Source organism: Mytilus edulis, chromosome 2 (genome assembly GCF_963676685.1).
Source record: "Mytilus edulis chromosome 2, xbMytEdul2.2, whole genome shotgun sequence".
NCBI lineage: Eukaryota > Metazoa > Mollusca > Bivalvia > Mytilida > Mytilidae > Mytilus > Mytilus edulis.
In genome coordinates, this window is record NC_092345.1 from 64,545,306 (window position 1) to 64,569,704 (window position 24,399).

Genomic DNA, 24,399 nt, shown 5'->3' on the forward strand with positions numbered 1-24,399 from the left:
AGACATAACCATTTCATAGACTTTTGAAATTGTTGGTAAAATGCTCACAGGTCTATAGTTCATTTCCGATACGGACACTTATCTCCTCCGTACTCGGTTCTAATTTTAGTTGGGAAAACATCATAGCTATATTTAGAACATGTAATCGACTATAAATATTTGTTTAGGAACGTCCTGATCAATGCCAATTTCAGAGCTCTTGCGCTGGTTAGACGGCAAGAATTTATTGGGGAAGGATTAACAGAAGCACTGACATTCGGTAATGTAACCTGGGAACAGTATACCTAACATCCCGTCAATATCACAGGCACTTGTCTCATAAAAAAAATTCCTATATACCTTAATATAATATATGTTATATTAAGGTATATAGATCTATAGGAGTTTTTTTTTCTGAGACAAGTGCCTGTGATCAATAAATATGTTCCTGATGTAACCAATTACATTTATTTATAAACTTTTCACTAGATCTTCTTTATAGCAGAGACATATATACACATGTGTATATATGTCTCTGTTTATAGTTCATCAGCTGAACTCCATCAACATACTAATAAAACCAAGCCATTTTAGAAGTCAGGGGTTCTTTCTAAAGCTTGAAGGCTAAGATCCACAATGGGAGAAAATGGTTAAGCCCACCTGATTTCTTTCTGGTTTGGACTACAGATGGTCTTTTAGTTAAAACAGAGACATATAAGTACATGTATCATAATACAATGTATGTCTCTGGTTGAAATTATGACTTCAGTTTCTCAGACCTCTTTAATTTTGTTGTTCATGGAATATTTGTCACTGGACATGAAACAACAATCCACAAGTCAATCATCTTCACCTGATTAAGAAATGAAGCCAACGTGTGCTTCAGAAAACTACTATATATACACATGTAACACATGAGACAAAGCAAAGAAATGGGGAATAATTGCAAATGAAACAGCTATACACTTCTAGAACCCAAAAGACAAAACAAGGATACACGGTATATATAATTGCCAATAAGACAACAACATAACTAGTAGAACCCAAAAGGCATGAGCATTAACAATTATATTCAACAACAGGGCCTATGACAATGAGCAAACCCCATTTTCTATGGTTAGCAATAACTTGCATCTCTATTCTAACTACAAACCTTATTATTTGGATTTACAGCTGTAATTGATTTTCCATACATCATAGTGAATATATATATTTACTTCATAACATTAGAATGTTTTTGTGAAAATTGTGACAAGATAGGTTTGGCAAACTTTAAACTGCATTTAAAAATTAATAGCATTATTACTATGAAGCATTATGATTAATGTCACAATTTTGTTCATTGTCAAACAATCCCAATTTCAAATGCACACAAAATTCCTGAATTTACAGTACAGTAAATCTATCTAAAACCTGTTTCGTCATTCTTTGTTGTTTTGTTAAGGACATTTCCATCTTCTTTTTTAGAATAACAGTCAACATGGGCGCAGTGAAAAGCAGATTTTTAGAGTTGATAAATAGAGGAGAAGTGGAAACATATGGGTCAAAGCACCATCTTATTGATACAGCCTCACTATCAACATGCCAACACCCACGAGAAGTGATCAAATTGACTATCACAAAAACTGAACTTGCTACTGTTCCAGATTCCATTGGCCGCTTTGTTAATGTTACAAAACTTGATCTTTCAAATAATTTGGTAGATTTTATACCATGGTCCATTGTTTGTTTAAAACAATTAGAAGTGTTAAATTTATCACATAACAAGTTAAAACAACTTCCGTCGACTATGTTTCGTTTTCAGGGTACGTTTCCAAGACTGACTATCATAGATTTGAGTTATAACTTGTTTGAAAGACTACCTACAGAACTTCTAGTGTTTGAGAACAAATTGAAAACACTGAAAATACTGAATGTTGAAGGGAATGTTGGTTTAGTAGCCCCACCGTTAGATTTGTGTATGCAAGGAATAGAAACTATATATGCCTCACTCCGAAAACGTCAAAATAGGACAGATGAATGGGCACGATGGAAACCATATTATGAAGACAATTTTACACGTTTGAAACCATTGATTGAAATATGCATTGAAACCATTATTGATTCCAAGATTGATTATTTGTCTGCTACAAGTGTGCCACCAATCATTAAAAAATTCTTAACTTCAGCAGAAAAATTCCAAGAGATGTTGGGACCCAATGTAATGAAATGTAGTGCATGTAAAAGATATTTCACTAAAGAGTCAGTGTTTGACAATCATGTGTGTTTTAAAGAGAAAAGAATACAACAAAGAAGATGAGACAATAGTGTATGGAAACTTGTCCTGAAAGTATAGAATTATTGCTGTCAATACCAACACTCAGTTTTTTTAGGCAGATCAATGTAATACTATGTACCTCTCCTATTGATGTCTTTCAAAGTAATTTTCTGATTGAACTTCACACATGGAAGGGTTGTTTGACTCCAATCTTAATTGACTAGCATTGCCAGTTATCTCCCTTAGGTTGATTGTTCTCTCAGGAATGTACTTCATTTATAATATTTATAACATTTATAATAACTGCACTTTAGGTCAATTATATTGTCACATAACCCCATACATTGTAGTATGTCTTATGCTGTAATACAATGCCGACATTTTTGATTGAAAGGAACTGCCACCCCTTTTTTTTTCTAGTTTTTGTGCATTCTTCATATGATATATAGAATACCAGTGGTACCCTGTTTAAGGTACTTTATTTTTTTTAGTTGTGATGTCTACATTAAAAAAAAATGTCAGTGTCATATAGTTTTGTCCAATGGATTTTGTTTGAATTTTGATGTTTTTACTGTAGCACTATTTAATAAGAGCTTTTGGTTGACTCCAGGTTTTACAATTTTTCAACAGGTTACCTACTCTGTGGAAGGACATCCTGGTACTCAGTCAATTATAAGCAACCAAAAGAAGTTATATCAAATATATTGTTGGTGAAATTTGGGGGGAAGTTTACTGTTTTCTGATGATTTAGTATGGGATTAAATGCCTTTTTAAAGGAATTTATTGGTGTATAAACTGGACCAAGTCACTCACAAACATACTTTTATGTTTGTGAGTGACTTGGTCCCTTCAGACTTTTATGATATGTTTGTGAGTGACTTGGTCCAGTTTATACACCAATAAATTCCTATAAAAGGTGTTAAATCCTTATAAATCTTTAAAATTGGAGATAGGAAATACATTTTTCCACACTCGTTACTTCTATCACACATAAACTGTATATTGATGTCATTGAATAGGCCTGGCGCATGAATATATTTGTTTGTTAACGCAAAAACTCTTATTATCATTCAAAGAAATGTTTTGGTGTATTATTTTATTTAACAATTAACATGCAGTAAAAATAAATTTGGTAAAGTCAGTGTTATTATTGCCATCATCTTGTTTACATTGGGAAGAAAAGAAGTTTGGTCAACGTCGTCTATCAAAATAACCAACTTCAAGATCAACTACCAGAAGTTCTCTGGACCAATCATATCAACATATTCTCTAATATAAGAATTATTTATGTATAGAACATTAAACAGTTAACTTTCCCTCAAAATTGGACTGAATAAAATCTTGAATTTACTTATGTAAGTTTCGTCTCCCTTGACATTGCACCAGGATGTCCTACCACAAAGAAGGTTACTGTCGAAAAAAAATATAAATTCCAGAGTCAAAGTTCTGTAATTTAAAAATGGACTAAGCAGAGAATCCAAACAAAAAAAAAATCAGCAATTTTTCTATTAACTCTAGAATGGTAAAATTGACTCCACCAACATTCAGACTTGATCTGTGTTTTATGGTAATGACTGTGATTATATTTAAAATAGTGATAAATGCTTTAAATTGCAAAAAATTTAACATCCTAAATGGCATGATATAAACACACACGTGATTCTGTTATTTATTTAATATTCTTTTCAATTATTGTCACAAAGAATTAATCATTAGTGACATTTAAACAAAATACAACTACAACTATGAAAATACCAGAAAAAGTGGTAGAAGTAAAAGAATACGATTCATCAGTCCATCAAAACATAAAAGTAATATTCCAAAAAATATTTTGTGAATGTTTAACTTTAAACATAAATTTCAGTTTCAAACTTTTTAGAAAGTAAAAAAAAAAAAGAAATTTTACCATACTTATGTACCTTCTTGGCAAGTAAATATTATGGAGAAAAATCTTGAAACCCCCCCCCCCCCCCCTAATTTATGAAAGATTTTCTTCATTTGACTACAGAAGATTAAAATATCAATAATAAAACATCATATTTTAATAAGACCCTTCATGAAGGTCATCCACAATGATATGAACAAGTTATCCTTGTAAATGAATGGAAAATACAAATTTAGTTTAATCTTCTATGGTATTGTAATAACAGTTTTGCACAGCAATAAATCAAATAACAAAATATCTTGAAAACAAGTAACATGGACATGTTTGGTCTCTAAAATATACAAAACAAATGCAATATATACAAATGAAAAAAATGAAGAAAAAAAACCGTCTATATTTACAAGCCCATAAAAAAATCTATATAGTATGACAGTAAATGCTACATTAATTCCTTGAAAATCATGTAAAAAGTACCGGTAGCTGTAGTAAGGTCAAAAACATTTATAATGAATGCACCTTATTTCTATCTGTTCTAAATTTAAGTTTTAGAAATAATTGCTAATTTTAAAGGTATAATTAAAATTAAACAAATGCAGTTGATAATCAATTGGTGATGGTGATTTGATAATAAAACTATAAATTAAATATGATTGTCAAAAAGACAGATAGGGCACAAATGAACAACTAAGCTACATTGGTCCTTTTTATCTAACAACAAGAATGTGTCCAAAGTACACGGATGCCCCACTCGCACTATCCTTTTCCATGTTCCATGGACCGTGAAATTGGGTAATTATCTAATTTGGCATTAAAATTAGGAAGATCATATCATAAGCAACAAGTGTACTAAGTTTCAAGTTGATTGGACTTCAGCTTCATCAAAAACTACCTTGACCAAAAACTTTAACCTGAAACTCCCACTTTCATTTTCTATGTTCAGTGGACCGTGAAATTGGGGTCAAAAGTCTAATTTGGCTTAAAAATTAGAAAGATCATCTCATAAGCAACAAGTGTACTAAGTTTCAAGTTGATTGGACTTCAGCTTCATCAAAAACTACCTTGACGGACGGACGGACGAACGGACCCACAGACCAGAAAACATAATGCCCCTCTACTATCGTAGGTGGGGCATAAAAAGAAATTTGGGGGATTTATGTCATAACCCTTAGGAGGGAGATAACTTTTCAATGCCAATGAAGAGCAAGTGGAAACAGCAAACATATCTGTACTGTATCTGCAAGTTTTCAAATATTTTTTTACATTTTTTTTTAAAGCTAAAACAAGTCAATATCAAAAGTTCCTATATTTTCCAGTAAAAGTTGATTAAAAACACCTACATATTATGTTCAACTTGGTATGCATTGCATGGGCAGCCACCCATTTTGTCATGTAATGAGTTAATAGCCAGTCTATTGTTGGTAAAGGGAAATAACTTGTGCGAAGAGTGTGAAATGACAGCTTCAAATTCTACTCAGTCTGACTTAATATAAAATATTATATTAGAGGTGGCATATATTTCCAAATTCACGTCAAAGCTATGTTTAGTATTCAATTTTGGGTATATGAAAAGTATGCAAATAAAAAGTTATAAAAATAGTTGTTGAAAAAATACATGAAAGTGATATTCAGTCGTAATGACATATAACTGGGACTTAAAAAACACACAAAAAAGCACTGAGTATTTCTGTAAGTTCATATGCTAACATGGTAAAATTCAAAATAAATTAAAGTACATACAAATGCCCTTTTGATTTTCATGAGTACATCAATGTGCAGGTAAATTATATATCAACAGAAAATATGAATGATAGTTTGGCACTAAACAATAATTGCTACCTCATATCATGTAAGTCAAAATTAAAAAAACAAACTTAATAGATTATTGCACTGAAGTGGTGAACTGATAATAAAATCAAGTATATTTAATGACAGCAATTGTATGTGATCACATATTATACATAAAATATTCTTTGCATCTAATTTGGTGACAATATTTGGTAAAAAGGAAATATTTTGATTTTTTTTACCCAATAAATGTTTAATACCTCTAGGTAATATAACACCTAAGTCTTGTAAACACCAGAGAAAATAACTCCTAGTTTTAGTATAAAATAGGGTTAAATTTTGATACATCACAAGCATCTTATAACTTTTACCTTATTTCTGACCTTTCAGAGATTAATAAAGCTTGTAAAATGTAAACAGAGAAAAAGAATGAAAAATTGCTTGGTCTAATTCCAGTGATGATTATTTTCATATATATGCAATGAATTCTTGTGAAATGAAAGGTTTACTGTAGTACTGGACAGGACAAAATGTCAGAGTTATCTTCCTTTACCCTTATAATATACTTGTTTGACGCCTTCTGTGATAAAAAATGATGCTAACTTATTTACCATATTATAAGAGATATTTTCATTATACATTACATACATTGTACCTAAATGTATCTTTTTATTAGATGAGTAAATACACAAAAAAGAAAAATCCATTAAAAGCACATTACAAAATAACAAATAAATTTTCTTTCTTAACAAAACTATTCATTTTCTCAGTACACAGACAAAAAACAACACATACAAAACACTAGCTTCCATTATCAGAAGTGAGACTTTCTGTCCGTCGAGGTGGAGGCGGGGGAGGAATAGTCTTCACACGAAAGGAACCATCTTTTGTGACACCATTCTCTTTTGATCCACTGTTCAAAGTCCTTAAACAATAATCCGATGCTGACTTCTGGTCCAGATTCATGCGATTTAACTGAAGTTCTAACTTTTGTATGGAATCTAGTGTTGAACTTGTTTGTTTATATTTGTCCAGAAACTGAGTATCTGACATTTGTCTTGTTTGACACGTAGAATTTTGGTAAACATTTGATGTTTGACTTCCATATGGTTCTGATGGCACAGTTTCTGATATCTGGGGTCCATTGATCATTGCATCGTCACTCATATTTGAAAACCTTGTTTCTGGGAAAAGTTCCTGGGCAGTTGATGACTTTGTAGCCAAGTTTTCATTGATATTATGTAACATAACTACATGATTGTCATTATTGTTTACATGTGAATGACCACTTCCTGTTGTATTTGAATAATAATCGCTGTCTGATTTCATAAGTGGACATGTATCTTGAGAAGAAGCACTATCTGTACTCTGGGCTGAAATTTGTGAGTCACGAAATGATCTGGAATTACGAAATTCTGGTGGTGGGTCGATTTTGGGTGTTTTATTGAGTTTTAACTCTAGTTTATTACCACTAGCATCCTGAGCAGGCAGTGGTGTAATGATTTTCATTCTTTCTTCATATGAACATCGTAAAATTGTGTTTTGATTAAAACTGTCTTCAAAACCATTAGCAAATGGATTGCCCGTAATGGATGCTATTCCAGCAAAATGATTTTGTGTTAACATTGCTTCTGGGGAGCTGACAGAAATCTGTCCTCTTAAAATACCAGGCCAGTACATGGGATCAATGCCTTGATGTGTATGTAGAGATAAATTCTCCGATGACATTTCTTTATGGCCACTGTCAGGTGAGTCTGTGTCCTCAACTTTGTTTTTTGAGTAAACAACTGGAGAATTTGTTACGAAAGAATTGTCAAGCTCAAAATCGTGGCAATCAGGAGTATAAACAGCCCCAGACTGAGGAGTTGTGGGAAACCATGATACCTGCAAATACAAAGGTCACAATTAAAAACAATGAAAGTGAGAACACTTTAAAAATATAATATATCTGACACAACACAATATAAACAGTTGAATGGAAGTTGTGCCAAAAATATGTAAATTTGTAAAAAAAACTTTTATTTGATTATGAGTACTATTCTAAAATATTCTGTACAATACTTTCAGGAATTTTAGTTGGATTACAAAAAATTTCTAAAAATAAGAAAACTGATAAAGTTTTGAATTCAATAGGTCTTTAAACTACTTTTTTTGCAACACTTATTATTTTGAATCTTTTACATGTACTTTATTCAGCAATAAATTTAATGATTTTTGTATTTGGCTCCTTCAAGGTTGTTTTTTTTGTGATTTATATTTTGTTTATCTTACTCGTGACAATTCTTCACTATGATTACACCAACTAAATTTAAATTTACCTGCAGCTGTGAAAAAGGCGGCAGCAAGTTCTCCGTTGATGTAGAGACTCCATTTACCTTGACCTCTAACTCTTGTATTCTCGTAACTAACTGTGCCATGTGTTCCAACAAATCACGGTTGTGCACCAAAAGTTGATGAGAACGTGCCTAGAAATATTATAGTTTAACTTGAGTAATTAATCTTAATGTTACGTTGTAATTAGTTTTACAGTATCTGATCTTTCAATTTTTTTTATAATCTTCAAGCAGTTTATCTCATGTTGAAATAAATCATATATCCCAGTGGGGAATTGATTCAAACTAAAACAAAGATTACATTATCAACTTAGAACACAACTTCTAACAAATTTGATCCTATTTTCCAATAATTTACTTTGTGGTGAAGAAAGGAAATAAGTAGTGCCAACAATATAAATATATATATTACTATAATCCTGTCAACTGGTTAATTATTATTATTTTTTTTATATATATAATCAAATTGTTGTTCATTTGATCTCAGTTGTTCATTGGTCAAAATTCAATTATGAGGTCAAATTTTCTTTCTTTGAATGACATAATGAAAGAAAGCTACCATGCCTGATGACATCACATAGAAATAACACATATATTATTTGCATATCTTTATTAAAGAAAGATTGTTTGCACACATTGCCTAAAAATCATAAGGGAAAAAAATTGCACCACAAATCTGATGCAATATTTTTGAATTTATAGGTCATACATCTATTATACACTTGCACCTGTCCTTTGTCAGGAATCTGATGTTCTGTGGTTGTCTTTTGTTAATGTGGTTCATAAGTGTTTCTTGGTTTTTTTTTTTTTTAAATTAGACAATTGGTTTTCATGTTTGAATGATTATGGGGCCCGTAGTATAGCTTGCTGTTTGGCAAAGACTGTACTTTCACCTATAATGGTTTACTTTTACAAATTGTGACTTGGATTGAGAGTTGTATCATTGGTACTAATTGAACACTTATATGTATATAACAGCAGTGTTGTACTTTACCTGGGCTTCGATTCTAGCAGCTGACTCTGCTGCTAGTTGATCTTTTAACAAATGGACCTGTGCAATAGCTAGTTGTGTTTGGTGTTGTTGCATCTCTAGCTGTGCTCTCAGTAATTGTATATGGTGATATGTAGTCAGTGGAATCTGAGATTCTGGTTCCTCAACATAATGAGGGGGATCTTTTCCCTGCAGCAAAAAAAAATCATTCTTTAATATCATTTTATTTTTCAACCAAAGATTCCCTCCAACCAATATTGGATTAGCCTTCACTCAAACAAAAATATTCTTAATTTGAGGAGCACTGCATGGTTATGTAGATCAGGTATCAAATATCCTACCTAATATGACAGTTACTGGACAAATGTAAATATGGATTTCTAAGAAATATATGGATATGGACATTGCTTATTGTTGAAGGCCATAGGGTGACCCAAAGTTGTGTCATGAAATATCAATTTGACTAGAACACACCCGTGATATCGCGGGTCCGTGACTGAATTAAAGTATATAACTATGCGCAAGCCTTATTTTAGTATTAGTACTGTCATCTGATAAAGTCATGCCGATTATAAGATACACAATTTTCTCTGCTTTCAAATCTTTCTGTTTGAACCCGTCGAACTGGAACTTATCAATTATTGGTAATATTAATTATTTGGAAAACAAAAGGTCCTGGAATGGAGTATTTTTTAATCAACAGCATTGTCCTATATTAGTTATAAATAAAGTTGAATTCTTTGATTCGCTGTTTAAACGTCATGCCCGCTAACAAATTGAAACTTTATTTTTAGTCCAGATTTTTAGTATTCGTATTGTTATCTTAGAAAGTCTTACGGATTAAAATACTACAATAGGTAACAATTTGACAATTTAGTAGTGTCAACCCTGTGATTATGACCCGTGTATATAGCATATTAATCCTGAATACACCGTTTGGTGACGCGCCTGTCAGATGCGGAACGTACAGATAAGGTAATAGGTAACAGGTGATTATACTATTGGTATCAGTATCGGACTCGACCCGGAACTTCCTAATTATTGGCAATATTAATTACGTGGAAAACAAAAGGGCCTGGAGTGGTGTAATTTTTAATCTACACCTTTGTACTATATTAGTTGTATATAAAGTTGAATTCTTTGATTCGTCGTTTTTACGTGATGACGGCTGACAAATTGGACCTCGTAATTTTAGTATTATAGATAATTGTTTGAAAAAAAATATACTTCAAACAAACAAATGTACATATATCATATAAACTAAACATTACCAATGAATCCAGAAAGTGTGGTCAAAGTCGGATGAAATTTTGAAGACATAATAATTCCACAACTAAAAGATAGTTTATAGTACATGTATCTGAAAAACTGACCTATTAATAAATTAACATAGAAAATCTATCATTGACCAATGGACCATGAGTATCTTCATTTAAGCCTAATAAATTTAATAGTCCTCTGACAAATTTGGGAAAAATGAATTACAAATTTTGAACATGGCTGCCGCTGACCTATTTTCAATATATATGTAATAGACAATATCCAATTCTAATTTTAGCCAGCCTTGCAGCAATGTGAGTTTGCAAGTAAGATTTTAAACACTAACCACTTGAAGGATGTTTGTTGCCAAGTATGGTTTTAGAGAAACGAGTATTGTTAGGGTAATGGAAAACATCAACATATTCCAAGTGATAGCAATAGCTCACAGTGGGCCTTTTGGCTAGATGAGCTAAAAAGATTTTATTTTTTTTTGTACATAGGGGAATAATATTATTCCAGACAAATTGTAACAATTTCTAGACATTTTGGGTGAAGTCAGCAAAATAAAGAACAATTATTACTCTTCACGTCACAGACCAATTAATACTATTGTTAAAGGCAATGTAGCCACACAATTAAACTGTATGGTCACAGGTGTTCACCGACTTGCAACAAGGATAGATAATTTACTATTGGCTATCAGAAAATGTCCTAAAAAATCTTGTTATTATTCAGATCCTGATTTCATTATTACGTGAAAGAAATGACACAACCCTGTATCACAATTAAATCTACCTCACAGGAAAACAATATCTGTCTGGCAACAAATGAAAGTACAATAATTCTATTTCGGTGAAATATAGCTCAATGATAGGTAATGAACTTGTTTACATGTTCCTTACCGGTTTGGTAGAAACAAGGCAATTTTAAATACATGTAGTTTAAATGGATTTATATTATAGTTTCACATCAAAATATATTTCATAATTTTATATTATACATTTTTTTATTTAGAAACAAATGCCTTTCAGGTTGGTAGGCATGATAACAAAGTTGAAAATCCCATTCCAATACTGGCAATAGAATAAATAAATGGGGAATGTGTCCATGGGGCACAGATGATGCCTATGCTTGCATATTATATAAAGTTTGAAAGGATATATACAAAGGGGCATAAATCTAGAATGGTTGAAGCGACACAATTAAAATTTAACTTAATCTGCATTTTGTTGCAGTAAGCATTGTGTATAAGTTTAATAGCATTTGGTTGCAGAAGACTAAAATTAATGAACAGAAACAAAAAATTGAGCATTTTTTTTTCAATCGTAAAGGGGCATAAGTCTGGAATGGTTAAAACGACACTCCCAAAATTATAACTTAATCAGTATTTTGTGGTAATAAGCATTTTGTATACGTTTCATAGCATTTGGTTGAGGCAAACTAAAGTTAGAGAACAGAATTTAGCAATTTTTCCAATTGTAAAGGGGCATAACTCAAGAACGGTAAAAGTGATGCCACCAGATTTCAAACTTGATCTGTATTTTGTGTTAATAAGAATTGTGTAGAAGTTTCATAACATTTGGGACGAAGTAATCTAAAGTTAGAAAATGAAAACCAACTTTGGGACATACAGACGCTTTACAGACGGGTAAAACTTAATGCCCCCTCCACTACTGCCTGGCATAAAAAGGAAATTTAAAATAATGTGACTGATTTACCAAACCCAATAAACAAATAATGTTAATATTAGATTGATATTATTACCACTGACAATTCTCATTATCATGAAGTTAATATAGTTAATATGCTTGTAATGTTTATATTAGAGGTTTGTGTCAATATTGCCACCCTCTTTCATGTTTTGTTAGCTTTATAATAAGTTTTAGCATCACAGCATCCCTAGACAGTAAGTCTAAATACCAAAAAGCTTTTTATAAACAGCCTGTAATGTACACATTTCCTGCTTATATAATAACTGGTACAATAGGCAAATTAGATCATACATAGGTTGTTAGACTGATGATCAAGGTTCCATAAATTGGCTGTCACATGATGAGATAGTATTAAAACCATTATAATGTTTGATGGAATACCAGTAGCATGCAATATGGATCTAAAAAATGACATTTGGTCATTATCACTCTTCAGCTAGGTCAAGTAAAAACAAAAGTATGTGTTCATGCACTGCTTGCAATTTCACATCTATTAAACCATGGTCAAAACCTTGATTTGAAATATATGTTGCAAAGTTCAAAGAAATAACAAAACCGAAACAATCTAGCTAAGTAAAATCTAATTTGTAAATGGCCACAGATAAGTAGCAATCACTAGGTATAGCTATTGGCAAAAAGAGTCAATGTCCAATTAGTCTGGTAGAAATTGTAATATTAAAATGGAGATGTTGTTGGTTAGCTATGACAATTTGATGCTTCAATAAGCCTAAATTGGTCAAAAATTTGTGCAAAATTGTTAAAAAAGACTTCCATTTATAATATTGAAATTTTGTGGACAAAGTCCAATAATGGCTTTATTCAGTTTTTAAATCAAGGCTGGAAAAGATTAAGACTTAATTATATTTTTCCAATTCATACATCAGCAGCTTATTGGTAGGAAATACTTCAAGTCTTTATCCTTGCCCTTTGGTCAAGGTCAACTGGATACAAGAATTCAACAAGATATACCATTGATATATGAGCCAGTCCATGCGAAAAGGTACAAAAACGAAAAATTTACGAAATTCTAAAAAGTGTGCATAATTATTGGTAGTAGACTTGTGATTTATAAAACACATTTACTTTCCCTCATATCATCAAGCTGTGAGCTACACGCACCTGCGAGTGTTGAGACCCCCCCCCTAGTTTTATCAAGATTTTTAGTGAATTATTTCATATATTTCAATCATTTTCAAAGTACAGTTTAAATGGCTTGATTTGCCAATTGATAATGTTAAACCTTGTAGCAGTGGGGATAAGGCTCTCGCTTACGATGCGGATATCAATGCAATCAAACCGGGCAACGGTTCGAATCCCGTGCAACTAAGGTTGATTTATATAATATTAAATAACTTAACTTAACTTAAATTTCAATTTCTAAAACACAAGATGCCATAGTTTTTGCATTTTCCCTCATGTTTTAATGTTGTCTTTCTTTCTTTAAACCTGTAGAACTGACGGAAATTATTGACTTTTGTCTCTGTAGTGTCATAATTTTTTGTAGTTTCTGGTCGGTATAGCATTAGTCCGGGGAACAAATGATTTTACACTTGCTCAAATACCAAAAATTCAGATATTTCTACGTCTTTTTCGGTTTTAGTTGACAAATTCGGGATAGAATTGACAATCTTATGAATGTTTACATTAATGTAATTTTTTTTCGGATAAAATCGTTTTTCAAAAATACTATAACAAACTTTGATAACGTGTCCTGTAAAGTTTACCAAAAGGACTTTTTGTACCTTTTCGCATGGACTGGCTCATATGGTACATATTGATCTGATTCATGCTTAAAGGTTTTATTCCATTGAAATATCCTAATTATAGAATGCTCAATCACATTTAATATATAAAAACTAATCTTTGATGATGACGAAAATAAAGTCTCTTAATTTGAAATAGATATAGACAGATGTAGTACACACATGAAAAATAGGACTTAATCATTCTGACTATCATACAAAATTAGTGTAATTTAACAAGAGTCTAACATGTCAATAAAAGAAGAAAAGTCATTGACATTCATTAACCAAATAAAAAAATAAAAGAAGAAATTGTCTGAGGACTGAAGCTTGATTATAATAGATGGAAAATTTTGTAAGAGCAGTTGATGTCACTGCTAGTTAGAGTGCAGAAACAAAAACATTTGCAATTTTACATGTTATAAAGGGGCATAACTTTAGAACAGTAAGTGATTGACTGCCCAAATTCAACCTTTGACTGTGAGGTTTGGTTCTTAGCATTTTGTACAAATGTCAAAAATTTGAATGAGTAGACTTAAGTTAGAGTGCAGAAAAAAATGGGATGGACGGAGAGTCAATGGTTTTACCTAATGCCTAATTTTCCAAGTGGCGGAGCATAAAAAAATCTATTTTTCTGAATAACAGCATACAGGTAGGAAGAGATCAATTTGAAAACTAGGGAAAATATGATTTCTCAAACCAAATGGTTGGCACTTTAAAAACATAAGTTTATCTGTTTTATCAAATATTCAATTAAAATACATACTGGAGTTTTGGCTGCCATAGCATACAGAAGATCTTGAGCTTGTTTCAGTGCTTTCTCCGGTGTAGACATTGGCATGGAATTGTTGTGTTGATTATTTTTATCCTTCCCTTCTTTCATACTCCTCACTAAAATAAAAATTATCTCTTATTGTGACTGGTAAAAGTATACTAAGAACACCCATTAATGGCCTTCTGACCTTTAGTTAGGTTGTTGTCTCTTTGACATATTCCCCATTTCCCATTTCAATTTAAGTTTTATAAAAAAAAAAAAAAAAAAGAAGATACCTACCAGGACTGCAAATTCAGAAATTTTTGTGTGCACTTATCATTGCTAGTTAGTGTGTGAGCAATCGGCAAAAATTTTAGATAAATTATTGATAAATGAAGTGCTACAAACAAACATTGCTATCCATATGGAAATTGCAAAATAATAATTTAGCAATACATATACATGTAATGATGTATTAAATTTCCAAATAATTAAAACATTGCAAAAATTTCTGAATTAACAGTATTAATAAACTATGCATAAAAAATTAAGCATATTTAACCAAACCTTCTGTAAAAATGTAAAAATCGGATGTTACAGAAATGCATGAATAGTTGAAACAGCATTAATTAAAAGTTACAAATGCAAATTTAGAGAAAAGGTATATATGGCAAGAAAATCGATTCATTGTAAGTTTTTAAAGTTAGGCACATAACCACCAATAGATGTGATACAATTTGACCAATAGTACAAAATGTATACACATATATATGTATAAAAATCCATTTTCTGACTTTTACCCGTACAATAGAACTGCAAATATCTACTAAAATATTACAAGTGTCATCATCGTTTTAAAGTCTGAAGACACAAATATTTTTTCACAAGTATTAACTGAAGTATAACAGAGCTGATTGATCTGTATAAAATTTTCAATAATTTTCCTTTGAAAAAAATGAAGGCTGGTGTTCATATTGTGGATTATGGCTGCATCCATAGCTGTAAAAGGACAAAAAGTGGTACAAACAGGTGTTTTCACTCTTTTCTATGTACAGCATTTATTCTGAATCAGCTTTTATGCAGCTGTTTTGGAACTCTCTATTAAATTTTTTCCCTGAAATATTGAACAGAGGTAGCTTTTAGAGTTCCAAGTTGTAGAAGCAAAATCAGTGTTGACCTCAAAATTGCACAAAGAAGACCAATGTCATTGAAAAGCAATACATGTATGTATTTATGCAAGACGGGGAAAAATATAACTACATGCAGATATGAGCAAACCAACATTTTTTCTTTTTAAATCATTTATTTAATAAATGAATCGATAAATAAAATAGATAAATTGCAATACATGTTAGTTAATATCTTTAATCTTTTTGAATTAGAATCTATTTACAACTGACGTCAAAAATATATCAATAAAATTATACTTCAGCAGTTTATCTAAAACTTCAGCATAAACAATTAACTTAAAACAACTGACCTCTCTTTAAGATAAAAGCCATGTTCTTGCACACCTTTCAGAATCTACAAAATCTTATCTATACCGGTCTTCATCTTAAATAATTAAGATTCCACAAAATTGGCACTAGTATCAAAATCAGTTAGCTTGAAGTTTTATGTGATATCAAAGACATGCTGTTCAATTTTTTTGCAAGAAATTCATATACACAGTTGCCATGGAAATTGTTTTTATAAAGTAAAATAATAGTTTGGAATCGGTAAAAACATTTGTTAATGGTACTCTGCACCAATAATCAGTAGTGATAAGCAATATAATTAATATGCTGTTATGTAACACAGACAATGAGAACCACATGTTTGTATTACACTACTGATTGACTTTGCTTTACTGGTAAAGTGGCTAAGTACGATAATTCTTACCTATTCACAGATCAAATGGAACGTATTGTTCAGTTTTGAGTCCAACATCCCCTTTATTTAGTCACTTTATTTAACCATTTTATTTGTGTGTCACTCATGTGTCTTTGAAGAATTCATTTTTTCCTAATTTTGATATGATTCAGCTTACCTGTTCTTGATGTGACCTTGTTTATCAGTTTAATGAACCAAGTTTTAAAAAGGACCAAAACTTTCAGGTCATCTAAAAATGACTTAAATTGTGTGAAAAAAAATATTGATCCTTGGGTGGAACAAGCTAAGCTATCTTTCAGAGAACCTGAATTTGGTAAAACAATAAAATAAACCTTTTAAGTAAAAAACAGAAAGACAAGAAGTAAAATATGAATTGTTGCCTGACTAACAAATGAGTATAACATTTTACAAAAAGAAGCTCTTCTCATTATTTTCTTATTGTGTTGTCTGCAAATCCATACTACTTACAAGTTTCATTGTCACAACCATCAGGGAAACTGGCCAACTGGTCATCAGCTTGGGCAGACTGAAAACTTATCTTATGGCATACTTCAAAAGCTTGTCCAATGGTTCGTACAATTCGCATAGCTTGGCTCTGTAAAAATTAAAATGCAATTATTACTTAGCTGTATGGGTATCTTATACTAAAGACCACAGTTCTATTCCACTTGCAATAGCCATTATTTGATCCTCTTATGCTTGATAATGACATCTTCACTTGTTTCAATAGTGAAGGATGAACTGCTGACTAATCCAGAAGAGTTTACCCCTAGTTTTCAGTGTACCTTACTTAACCATAAGTGGAATAATTCAATGCCAAAAGTCAGTCTTCTAACCATGTCTTTCCCACAATTAAATTACTAAAATAACAATGTTCTAAGGTAACTGTGCTGCACATGTTTGAAATGTCTAAGGGTAATAAGATAAAAAAAAAAAGTTTTTTGGGATCTTTCAAATTTTTATAAATATCTACAAGAAATGTAGGCATGAGATTGCTTTCAACGTTGTTTTCAATGTAATTTTTATTTTTCAAAGGAGCATAACTCAGACTTAATTAGTTGGTCATCACTATTTCAAGACTTGAGATTTAAGCCTGATATAGTTTCATAAAATTTCTAAAAAAAATGTAAATGAGAGAGTGCTTACTAAAATGAAATATAATTTATATTCCCAAGGGGAAGAACTCTTTTAAGAAAAGCTGATTGGCACTGGCAACTAAGACATTGTTGATATAAACCTATCATGTAAATTTCATAAATATCTGGCAAAATTGTACACAATTTGAGTGCTAAAAATCCAATTTTCTATATAATTTAGATTTCCAAGGGACATAACTCCTGTTGAAATAATTTATCAGTGCTGACTTTCAAACTTACCCTAGACATTACCGAGATAAATCAAGGATTTGTATAGTTAGTTACTATACAAATCCTTGGATAAACCTATGACACGAATTTCATAATAATCCACTGAAATGTAGGCTTGAATGTGTTTACAATTTTATTTTCCATATAATTTATATTTTTAAGGGCATGACTCTTTAAGTTGTTTGGCACTGATTTTCAAACTTGTCCAAGATAGAGCTGATATAAATCTTTTAATATAAATTTCATAAAAATCTGGCAAGAATTGTACACATGAGAGAGCTTACAGACCAGATGAATAGATGCCTGGTTTTTCTATGTCCCATGAACTTCATTGCACAGAAGGAAAACAAATCATGAAATTGTAAAAACTTAAAAAGTTTGTATACCAAAAAGCAAAATTTTAGAAAGTTGAATCTAAATATTTTGTCTTGACAACTTCTATACCATATCAACTTTATTTCTTTTATTCTTCTGACTTTTAAAAAAAATGCTATTTATGCATGTATTTCACTATGATTATCTACATAAAATAAACACGCAAATAATGCAATGTTAAAAACTTAACCGACTAAAAGCCAAATAGATATGGGATGTACTAACCTTTTTAGAAGTTTTTGGTATCCGATATCCATGACAACATGCCATTTTTCAAACATTTGTTAACAGAACGTTTTATAAGTCTTCTTTTATCACATACAATTAATTTTAACAGTTTTCACCTTTCCATTATAAACATAAAACCTTGAGATAAATAATGCATGTAAAATAAAAAGTGAAAATAAGGATGATTTCTTATTTTCTAATATAAATCATAAAGATAATCAAATATAAGTAGATGCTGAGATAATAAAAGTGAAGAAACAGATGGTAAGTTTTATGTGTATTGGCTTCTAATTTGTTTGGAAGTGTATTATTATCTGGAAGAGAAAGACTCATCTTGACAAGATGATTGGTATGAAACATCTGTTTAACAAGTACAGGTTAGTTTGTGGTATGTAACTTCTGTTTAACACCAGTTTAACACTGTGATATATATATGGCAAGTACAGTATAAGTTGCGATATCTAGGATCACTGGCTTTGCCACTGTTTGGTACAATAATCGTTTTAAAAATTCAGAACATCCATGCTGTGGCCAGAATCCAGACATACGTTGCTGGATTGCATATCTCCTATAAGTCCATTCATTTGATTGTTGGTTTTTAAAGATACTGAATACATTTACTGGTTGAAAGAAATTACCAGACTTGAGGGTATCACTATCTATCTGTGAAATATTGACCTTTCCAATTACAGCTGAGATTTTAACTTTACTTAATTTTGCATCAAGTTCATTGAAAACTGTTTTCTTTTTTCTTAGAGGGGCAAAAGCTACAAGATATTAAAAATAAAATATGATTTTCTTTTGTCAAATCTTTGAATGAAAAAAAAATAGTGAACTCATATTCACTTTTAGCAGCCAGTTAGTTTCAAATTTATCAAAACAAGCTAAGAAATGTCAACAATGAATTATTCACTTGCAAGTAAATATTTCCACCTCCTTGAATAAGTATTGATGTGATCGTCAATTCAATTTTAGCTAAAGATGGATTATCCATGAATTATGCATGTTCAGTTATTATAAGGAAAAGAATGTCAACATTGAAAGTGAAACATAGGAATATCATTTGATTGACTGATTTGATCCACAAAATCTCATTCTGATACAGGTAAAAACAATGATTAATATATATTTTTAACCTATAATACGAAATTAAACAAACCTAGAACCAGGTGCTCAGCAGGGCGCAGCTTTAAACGACCCCAGTGGTCAAACCCTGAACAGTTGGGGCAAATTTGTTCACAATATTCAAGCTTGATACTGTCTGAATTTGGATTGTGATAAAAATTTTGACATTATATAGGCTTGTGTCACAAACAAAATGTGGTCAAAGATCTAACAAATCTATTGCACAATACTGTGCAATCGAAGATTTCTTCTTGAAACTTTTCAAAATTCAAAATTCGAAAAATTTTGAAAGAAAAAGGAATCCCTTCAAAAAATGGTAAACAAAAAATCCCCCCACCCAACTTTTTGAAACCCCCTTTGGAGCAATAACCCTTAAACTCAATTCCATGCTTTCCTTTGTAGTATTGAACCTTTAGTACAATTTCAGAGAGATCCATACACCTAAACACAAGTTATTGTCATGATTGTTTGGAAACTAGAAACATGCTTCTTTTTGGCCAATATTTTTGGCCCCTAATTCCTACATATTTTGGGCAATTAACCCAAAGCTAAATCCCAGCCTCCCCTTTATTATATGGTACATTGTGGTACAATTTCAGAGAGATCCATACAACTACACACAAGTTATTGGCTGAAAACTAGGAAAATTCTTGTTTTGACCCCTTTTTTGCCCTTAATTCCTAAATTTTGGCCCCATAACCCCTAAAATGAATCCAACCCTTCTACTTGTGGTTTTTCAAACATTGTGGTATAATTCCAGAGCAATTGAAATGCTTGTACACAAGCTATTATCCTGAAACTAGAAAAATGTTTGTTTTTGGGCCCCTTTTTCCTAAACGGTTGGGACCATCATCCCAAAAATCGATCCCAACCTTCCTTTTGTGGTATTAAACCTTTTGATAAAATTTCATAAAGATCTATTAACTTAAACTAATGTTATTATCCGGAAACCAATTTGTCTTCGGACGACGCAGACAATGACGATGACACAAACAACGACGACATCATACCATTATACAATCCCAAAAAAATTTTGGGGTTGTATAAAAATACAATTGCAAGAGTTGGCTATCTATTTATGTTTATATCACTTATATGACCGTTGGGAGTCTTCAGAGGTCAACTCAATAGTTAATGAATTTGACAGCCAATGCCCCTTCAACTTTCAAGCTTGTTTTCTAGTTCAATAAAACAACTCCTAATTTGAATACCAATTTTATTCAGATTGTTTGAAATTCATTTTTCTGATGGTACAGAGTTGCTTACATTTTTTTGTGTGGGTATGTCTCAACATATTGGCAAGACTACATAATTGTATTAGGTTATCTAAGTACAATGAGTCCAGTTGATACAATATGGATTTTCAAAATCCTTTTATTTTAATTTCAGTGACTTATTATTTTCATGGTATAGTTTGAAATAGATAAATAAGAAGGTGTTAAATAAATCTGGAGTTGACATTACGGCACAGATGTTCTATAACTTATCATTCTTGCCTCTATTTTCTGCAGATCAAGTTTTGTTTTTTTGTTTTTTAGAATGTATGTTTATTTCACCTCAAAAGATTCAGAGTTATAAAATGCTTTAAAAAATGTATGACAGATCTCTCTGATAATCCTTCAAAGCTCATGCAACGGTTAAAAAAACAAAACATTTATCAGACTTTAAGAAATTCTAGAAAGACTGCCAATGTAAACACACAAGATTAATATTTCTAAGTAAAACAATGGATAACAGCTTTTAATATTTTCAAATCCTACATATCTGTTTGTCAAATGAGTCTGTACAAGAAAATCCAGTCTAAACATCAACAAATCTGCTGCAGTTATCAGTAGGATAAGACAGGTTCTAGACACATCAAAGCTGACAAAACAGGATATACCATCACATCAAAATCATAGCAAATAAATCTCTTCTCATTAAAGTTATATTATCAGAAATATTTTTTCAAAATAATGATTGATGAATAGAATTGCCATATGTTTACTGCACTAGCTATCAATAATCAAAAATACATTACCGTAATGGTAGAAAGAATTTCATTGAAAGGTTTATTTTTTGTTCTTACTTTGCTTAATTCTAGTTGTTTTGAGATTTTTTTCAGAGAAAGCTGTTTTTTTTATAAATTTCAAAGATGAATTTGTGTTCATTGTTCAGTGATCCATGGAATCTGGGTCAATACCCTTATTTTGAAGTATTCCCAAACAGGTTACTTTATAATGAACAAGTGTACACAGTTTCTATTTGAAAACACACTACAAACTACCTTAAACAAAGACTTTGACCTGACATTGGACAGACAGAGGAACAGACCCAAAACCATTATGTCTGTCTACTATCATATACATGGCATCACAAATTCATGGACTGATTTCAAAGGAAGAGATACATGGATGAAGGTCAAAGAGACCGCACGATAGTCAATATATAATCATTCATTACATTTATGTAAAATGCAGGAACTGTTATTTCATTGCAAACAAGGAAAATAATGATCCATCAAGCAAAATGTCAATTACAGAGTAGAACGTAATCTACATTTAAAATCATTCTAAACTGATTGAAAAGTCAGACAAAATTGATCAATTTCATCTTAGTTTTGATCTTTCCTTGGGTTAATTAGCTGATGAAAATGAAACTTGATCTTAATCATTAGGTAAAATACCACAAATTGAACTCTTTCAAATGCTGTAACTGTAAATTGTCCAATCAAGAATTCTCCAAGACTATCTGACTTTTTATACGGATCATTATCCTCATAAACAAAGGAACGTTCTGTATAATAAAATTGGACTAAATGACATTCAATATAAGTAGCAGATGCAGGAAATAAGAAAACATACACAAAAATGTTTCTTTTTCTTCTTATGAAACGGCTGGAATACGATATCTTTACTTTTTCTTCTAATGAAATGGTTGCAATATAATAACTTTACCTTCTCTTAGCTTTGATAAATCAAACTTCTCATTTATTGTATTGGTAAAAAAAAAGGATATGGGGTATATATATTACAATGAATTTTGTACCACGAACATTTCACTTACTTAAATGACAATTTCATTTACCAGTAGATGTTTTTTTTCAACATACAGAAAGAATTCTCAAACACTTTTATATCATACAGGCTCTTTAACACAAATCAATACAATACTGTAGTATTGCATAAATTCTACTCTATCAAAGAAGTGTTAAGGACTAGATATTTTTTTAATGTTGTATATAAGCATTTAATAATGGAAGACTCTTTGAAAGAAATAATAAAATTAAAGTTTAATTCATAATTAAAGTCAGTGGTAAATATATAGTCTAGTCCAATAGTTTTGTTCTTCTGATAAGTCTGTGCATTTAGTTTATTTTACAGTAAATGAATGTAATTTTTTTTAAATAATACATGTGTAGCAGGACCCATTTATCAATAAATGATCAAAATTGTTTATTATGGGTAAAAAATTCTAAAAGACTTAAAGGGTTCTATTATTGGTTTCAAGGTAATATACAGAAAGGCTAAATGGTAAATCCTTAACTAGTAAAAACTGCCTGCCACAAGTTAACACACTAGTGTTGAAAGTGGCGTTAATCACCAACCAATCAATCAATCAATCAATCAATGATCAAAATTGTTTATTATGAGAAAAAAATTCTAAAAAACTTAAAGGTTTCGTTTGAAGATTTCAAGGCACGTAGAAACAAAACAGAGACATTCTGAAATTTGAAGCATTTTTACTTCCGCCAAATTTCCCCAATTCACAACATTCTATCCTTATGTGCAATTTTCAGACATCATGACCATGTTGATACAATAAGTGATCATCAGATAAGACCTAATCTTTAAAAGCAGCTTCATAGGAATAAGAAAAACCCAGCTTGATTTCAATAAACACAAGATTGTATAAATGATGAGTTGACTAAATTTAAAATTTTCTAAGACCAGTATTCTAATTCACTAACTTTAAAATTTTCTTAGACGAGTATTCTAATTGGGACCAGTATTCTAATACTGGTCTAAGAAAATTTTAAAGTAAGACGACCTATCATATATACCAATTTTGTGTTTGAACCAGACGCCCGTTTCATCTACAAAAGACTCATCAGTGACGCTCGAATCAAAGACAGTTAAAAAGGCCAAATAACATGAGACTTTAAAGAGCATTGAGGACCAAAAATTCCTAAAAGTTTTGCCAAATGCAGCTTTAGTAATCTTTTCTTTAGGTAGAAAAGACCTTAGTATTTCAAAAATGTAAACAGTTAATTTATGATTATTCAAATTTTGTAAAGAATCAATTTACAATAGTTGGTAATTTTTGTCTCTATTAAAAAAGCAAAACAGCATTTATAGCTGTCATTTGGACTCAGTAAAATAATGTTTTTGTAATTTTCCCTTAGTGTAAGAAAACATTCTTATTAAACTGTATGACAACACACCCCATCAGCACTTCGTAACAGACTGACATATAGGAATTCAAAATCACTAATTTCAAACTATTCTGTAATAAAGTGATTCAAAATAGAGTGTGGCATGTTCTAACAGTGTCAATATAGTTCAATTTCTTCATTGAATATCTCATTTCAAAGAAGTGTTATTGCAATATAGTAACTATTTTGAAGATGGTAGACAAATGAATTGACAGGCTTTTTATACCTTCCTAGTTCTTGTTATATAATTATTTTTTTTATAAATTTGAAAAGATTTTAATTAAAATGTCATTTCATGATCTGACCTTTATTTCAAACTG

General features: G+C 31.1%; 2 protein-coding genes across 4 annotated transcripts in view; one reads left to right on the forward strand and one right to left on the reverse strand.

The window, feature by feature from the left end:
- Positions 1–1,459: 1,459 nt before the first annotated feature.
- LOC139510963 (leucine-rich repeat protein soc-2-like) lies at positions 1,460–2,278 on the forward strand. Its single transcript, XM_071297521.1, has one exon. It carries the CDS (start codon positions 1,460–1,462, stop codon positions 2,276–2,278), a length of 819 nt encoding a protein of 272 aa, XP_071153622.1.
- Positions 2,279–6,506: 4,228 nt separating this feature from the next.
- The window catches only part of LOC139512685 (carboxyl-terminal PDZ ligand of neuronal nitric oxide synthase protein-like), an 83,230-nt gene continuing 65,337 nt past the window's right edge, over positions 6,507–24,399 (reverse strand). For 2 of the 3 annotated variants that reach the window (XM_071300487.1, XM_071300486.1), the window contains 5 exons: positions 17,039–17,165; positions 14,711–14,835; positions 9,234–9,419; positions 8,225–8,371; positions 6,507–7,790 (listed from right to left, as the gene is read on the reverse strand). In XM_071300487.1, coding sequence (XP_071156588.1) covers positions 6,708–7,790; positions 8,225–8,371; positions 9,234–9,419; positions 14,711–14,835; positions 17,039–17,165 — 1,668 coding nt within the window. In that variant the 3' untranslated portion in view covers positions 6,507–6,707. Of the gene's footprint in view, positions 7,791–8,224; positions 8,372–9,233; positions 9,420–14,710; positions 14,836–17,038; positions 17,166–18,537; positions 18,658–24,399 lie in introns of those variants that run through there. The other variant, XM_071300488.1, reaches the window with a different exon arrangement.

Coding starts and splice junctions, on each gene's coding strand:
- LOC139510963 (XM_071297521.1), top strand. CDS start 1,460: ATGGGCGCAGTGAAAAGCAGATTTTTAGAGTTGATAAATAGAGGAGAA.